Source organism: Habropoda laboriosa, unplaced genomic scaffold, assembly GCF_001263275.1.
Source record: "Habropoda laboriosa isolate 0110345459 unplaced genomic scaffold, ASM126327v1 scaffold57, whole genome shotgun sequence".
Taxonomy (NCBI): Eukaryota; Metazoa; Arthropoda; class Insecta; order Hymenoptera; family Apidae; genus Habropoda; species Habropoda laboriosa.
In genome coordinates, this window is record NW_017100229.1 from 2,078,982 (window position 1) to 2,084,863 (window position 5,882).

The following is a 5,882-nucleotide window of genomic DNA, read 5'->3' on the forward strand; positions in this document are numbered from 1 at the left end:
CCCTGAGTAAAATAATTAAGTTTGTGGTTTTAAATAAATAAGAATCGTTAATATTAAAGCGGAACGGAACAAACAAACCTAATGAGATTTTTCTTTTTTTTAAATAAATGAATAGTATCCTAAAAATATGATTACATAATAAAAAAGCGTTTTGATATGAGTTACGGATATATTATTTCTATCATAGTTTATAAATATCATAGATCACCTCTAACATAATTATATTAGATTTATAACAAAGAGAAATTAGTCCTAAAGGCACATCAAAGTTACATATTTTGTAACATTCAGAAAGGTGATGAAAATACTACATTATAGGTTCAACGAATATAATAGAAAGTAACTATCTTAGTAATATGTGTTTTTCTAAACACATGCCATCCCGCCCTTAGCGGTCAAAATATAAACAATTTTTAACAAATCCTTAGAAATATTCAAACAGCAGTCAAAAATACATGATCACCACTACGGAATTTTTTTATTCCAGTGTATAAAGCAATCTATTATGTTAAATATTATATATAACACTGTAAAATTTTAATATCTATATGCTTGGTTCTGTATAAACTTTTATTAATTATGGTTTAACTATTTCATTAGCTAAGGGAAAGATAACATACGTCTAGACATAATACAATATATCTATATAGAATATCTCAACAATCAATAATATGATGAATTAATTTTATCTATAGTATTTGTCTTCAATTTTTGACATTTTGTTAGAATAACCTTATCCATAAAAAACCTTGTGCGTGGCTACGATTATCGTAACAAAAATTGAACACATTAATTAATTGGACCAAAAGAAACGTGCACCTTTTAAAAAGTATTATACAAATCACGAGATATGAATGATATATCGCAAATTGTGCAATTGTCATGATAATTCATAAATTCATTTTTCATAAAGTGAAAAAAGATATTCGAAAGGTGGTCAGAAGTAGAAATTCATTAATTATATTAAATGTCAAGTAAGTAACTTGAAGCGAGAAATTGCGAGTAATAAGATTTCGCGAAAGTTTTATCACATGAAGAATTATTGTTCTCAACAAACTCGACTAAGTATACCTTGTTCCAAATCTATTTCCTCTATACATATATAATTTCCATGCAACCTGACTTTTTGTTGCATTTAAGTCATATGCTTCCTTTGTTAAACGACTAAAGTAAATTGGACCTATACTATCGTCGAACGACGGTGAAATCTATCAGTTGAAACTATCGCTCACAACTTTAGTGTCGATAAAAGTTGTTGCCCAGTTTCCATTATCAACGATTTAACATGTTCGGCATGCATAATTTGATTACACATTTCGCTGCATTTTTGGAACGCTATTACGTCGTCTTTTGGAAGAACACGATGTAGACTTTTTAAAGATAACGTATGCGGTAGGTAATTTAAAATTGCTGGAATGTTAAAAATATCTATATTATTATACAGCTTAGTATACTTTAGCATAAAAGATATCTGTGAACCAACGTATCTTTTTTTTTTTATTAAAACACAGGTGAAAAAATGTTTACCTTTCATAATTTGCGTGTATAAACAATGAATTTCTTCCCGCGCAATCGATGAAGAAATTTTATTTTGCGTCAATTCGATTAAGTGTTTCCATTCAGAGTCTTTAGCATACGTATCCTAAAATTTGACAACACTTGTGAAATTCTATCGTAAATACTATTAACTGAAAGTTCGATAAAATAATGGAATATGTACCTTGGCATATTGCCCAACTGCTTGGGGGCAGTTTTCCATTAATAGTGCAGTTACTTCTTCTGTATTTTGAATGCACAGCGTTTTCAAAGACAAACTGCCATCAATTTCTTGTGTTTCAAGAAATTGCTTAACTTCGTACAAGCATTCGTTTGGTATAAAATCACATGATAATACAGACTGTAATTTAAACAATTCCGTTGGTATCGGTTTTTCAGAGTCAGTCTTATCGATATCAGTTAAATCTTTTAGATCGCACATGTTCAAGACTTTTTGGTAATCTTTCGCATACGGTGGCATTCTATTTAGATAATGAGGTCTAAATTTCGCGAATATGAAGCTGTCGCAACTTTCTTGTACACTTTCTTTATACTCTATTTTGTACACTTTCGTTTGAGTTAATTTGCCCAAGTACGATCGTACTAATAACTTAAACGCCTCGACCAGAGCGAAATCCGTGCGTATTTGATTTTTATTTATCATAGACGAATCCGTGATTAACTTTGTACTAAAATAGTTGTGAAGGTATTTCTCGAGGAATACTTGTAAAGTCATCGCCGCATTGTGCCCGTCCCGTCCTACTCTTGATGGTAAATATTCTAAGAACACCTGTATAATTTGATGAAGAGACAAAACCCCATCTTCCTCTATTAATTGTATTAAAATCTCAGCAAACGTTGAATTTTTCTGACGCATCAACGTCCCAGCGAAATCAGAGAATGATGGAATCATTGGACTTCTCTTTTTCATTGCAGTCATATCGAATAATAAGTCCCAATGTTCTACAACTATTCTTTTGATACATAACGCTGGGACTGGTTCAAGAATTTTTTCTGCTTGTTCCTGTTTTTCAGCTTGAATGTATAACAGTGCCAAGGCTAACTTAACTAACTCATCCGTTTCATACAATAATAAAAGATGTATCAATTTTTCCGTAGCATATTCTCGCAGTACAGGACTACTGAATATTAATTTCAGCAAGTCTGGTCTCTTCAATTTACAAATAATTTCAATAATATTAAATCCTTGGAACAATGCATCAGCTTCTGAGCCACTTTTCATTGTCAGAAGTATATCTGTTAAAAATGTGACGAGACCCGGTCCATCTTGACTGGATTTTCTAGATAGTACTTCTGAAGGCTTCAGACCTGACATTTTATAATAAGGTATAGAAAAATCCCAGTCTGATTCGTATTCGGAACGAATGTAATAGTCTCCAAGTAACGCGCACGATTGGTTGTACAAGTTTCTCAATTTCAACCCATTTTTATTCGCGGTATCGTCAGATTCGTTAATCTCTGAGCTATTGTGCGCAGCATCTTTGGCTAAACGTATCAAAGCATGTGCTTCTCCTAATAAATGTCGGTAGGTACTGGGACTAGACGATTTGTGGCTTCTCGCCGCGTTTAAAATATCGTAATATAAGTTCTCTAATTTCGGTAAAATTAAGGAATATAAAGTCCATGAATTTTCAGCTTTGGCTAAGAGTACCAGATAATTTTTGCTATGCAACAGATGTTGTATTCCCAAGAATGGTCGTAGTCCGATCAAACAGATGGGCTCAGAAACACTAGGACATGTAGCTCTTAAATCATCCATATCGTTCGACGATCTTGCGACATGGTGAGATAAACGTAACGTATAGGACTCAAGACCAGCATCAGTCAATGCGTGCAAGACGCTATGTTCCAATGCTACGTGATTAACAGGCGCAGTAAATGGATAGGTGGTCAAACACGTAGCATCTATAGGATTGGAACTAGTAGCAGAGAAGTGATAAAGGTACCCTTCTTGTAGGGTACATAGGAAGCAACTTACACCCTGCAAGTATGTATATTTATCAGATCTGAGGATTGATTTTTTTAAACAGGAATTATTGCATTCCTTTCTCATGTACAGTGGCTTCAGCAAAGAACAGCTGAATAGTTCTGAGCTTCCATCAAGTTTAGGATTGTTGTTAGCTGCCATGATTTTAAGGGATAACAAATTTTTTATTGTATAATTTTCTGACCATCCCAAATCAGGAGAACTTGTTTTAATTATAATCCTTATATCCGATGGATTCAATATGAAAGGACTTAGAGTATGACCAGGTCCTGCTCTTTCTAAACTTATAGATGGTAAATTGATGGTCAGTGTTTGTGAATTTGTATCAATAACTTCTTGATCAATTAATCTCTGTAGCTCATCTCTTTCATTGTACATTAAGTGATCCAAATTTATAACACCTTCGTTGTTATTGGATTTTATTCTTCTGAAATCTCCTGTTTCCAGTTTGCTCCATATACTTGTTTTAGAATTTTTATGTCTTCTACTTTTTAATTTTGTGCTTACTCCACAAGAATCATTGTTCTCTGATATAATAAATCTAAGATCTTGAGTAGAACTTTTACGTTTTGTATTTGTTCCTTGTAGTATTGTACTGTCATCTTGATTTGTCATACTATTGCTATTTTCCACAAGGGAGGAGTCAGTAGATATGGATGTTTTATCAATAGATGAGGAGTTTGTAGAAGTTAGAGAACTTAATTGATCAATGTCCTCATACATTGAATTAGTCAGCCGAAAAATGCATAAATTTGTTTTATCCATAATTGATATGAAATCTTCAACAATTTCCATATGTGTAGGACAAAATGAGAATCCTAGGGACCATGGTCTTGCCTCAAAATCTATGAATTTCATCTTTGATACTTGTTGTGTCTCAATTTTGAATTCATGCAAGATAGCACTATTTCCTAAGGCAACTAGAAGATTGCCCGTACTTTGACAACAAGCAATTGATGTGGGCTGTATACTTAATGGCAGCTCTATCATCTCTAAGGTATTTAATGGTCGATTTAAACTTGGAGTGACACGTCCTGCAATTCTAGCACGCATAGGTTGACTTTGATCTTTCACCATAGCCCAATTAACATAAATTCTAACAAAATTATTTATTGATTTCCCTGTATGATTATTAGGACTTGCATCCCTAGATAATTTTGATTCTAATGTAGCAACATAATCTCCTTTGGTGCAATGCACCATTTGATTAATCATATCAACTGTTGGAAAAACAGTATGTAGTTTTATATTAGACATCGTCAATTCCCACACTTCAACACAATGTGTTGAAAGTGCTAAAAGGAGCATTTCACGCCCAGATGCATTTGCTATACAGCTTGCAGTTGGCTCCTCAATTTGGGTGATGTTTTGTCCCAAAAAATTATGCACTGTGATTACACGCACCATGTTGATTTTTGTACTAATACAGCTCCTCAAACATATCTCTGTTATGTTTAAAAGTAAATCACTAAATTATTTCGTTTTTAATTTGATACGGAATTTATGCTTTTTTATACATAGCGCAATTAAATAAAGTTTAAAAGCGTATGTTGTTACAAAATTCGTTGAAGGTTATCTTACATTCTGTAATGTATAATTAATATTCGAGATGCTTGCGAAAGAGTATAAAAGAACGGCAAATTCGTTGTATTTTCAGAACCTTTTAATATGAGCGAGGTATAGAATGAAGCATAAATGAAAATCAACTAAATATCGTTTCAATTTGCGCGGATTAAAGAGTATTTATCTTAGACCGACTAAAAATTCGTGTCAACGAACTTAATGACGCGTACTTTGACATTGTTAATTCACTTTTTATACTTTTGACGCCCTTATTACACAGCAAACAATATTGAAAGTGATAAGTTACGATAAAGTACGAAAAAATCACATCAGCTTATGACCGCAGAAAAGGACACTACTAATAATATTTTATATATAATTTTATACAATCTAAGCACTATGAATATCACAAAGTAGAAGAATGCAAATACAGTTCGTTCGTTTGACAGATCTACTTGTACGCGCATGTACGTGCGCTAATGGTTAGAACATAGACGTACTAACTACGCGCCCTACTGCTTATCCCGTCAAATTGCGATGCGCACATTATTTCGAAAAGTAAAATAACACTTCATAAATGATTAATTAGTCCTTTATTAAAAATCTTTTTCACGTTGAAAACGAACAATTCAAGTATCAATTTTTTATTGATTTATGGAATATATATTCGATGTGATTTCACATTAGATTAGAAACACTCAGGTTACAATTCGATTGTTGCTTATATCAAAATTTATTATGTTAAAAATCATACATGCAGCAGTGTGACTATATT

At 32.7% G+C, this 5,882-nt stretch overlaps 1 protein-coding gene across 1 annotated transcript; it reads right to left on the bottom strand.

Moving 5' to 3' along the window:
* Positions 1-1,152: 1,152 nt before the first annotated feature.
* Positions 1,153-5,053, bottom strand: LOC108571442. The gene is made up of 3 exons (XM_017933487.1): positions 1,721-5,053; positions 1,528-1,642; positions 1,153-1,410 (listed from the first exon to the last, which is right to left on the bottom strand). The coding sequence occupies exons 1-3, from the start codon at positions 4,949-4,951 to the stop codon at positions 1,229-1,231; spliced, it is 3,528 nt and encodes a 1,175-aa protein (XP_017788976.1). The 5' UTR covers positions 4,952-5,053; the 3' UTR covers positions 1,153-1,228.
* Positions 5,054-5,882: the final 829 nt, after the last annotated feature.

Coding starts and splice junctions, on each gene's coding strand:
- LOC108571442 (XM_017933487.1), bottom strand. CDS start 4,951: ATGGTGCGTGTAATCACAGTGCATAATTTTTTGGGACAAAACATCACC. Junction 1,643..1,720: donor CAGTTGGGCAATATGCCAAG/GTACATATTCCA, acceptor GTCAAATTTTAG/GATACGTATGCTAAAGACTC. Junction 1,411..1,527: donor ATACACGCAAATTATGAAAG/GTAAACATTTTT, acceptor TTAACATTCCAG/CAATTTTAAATTACCTACCG.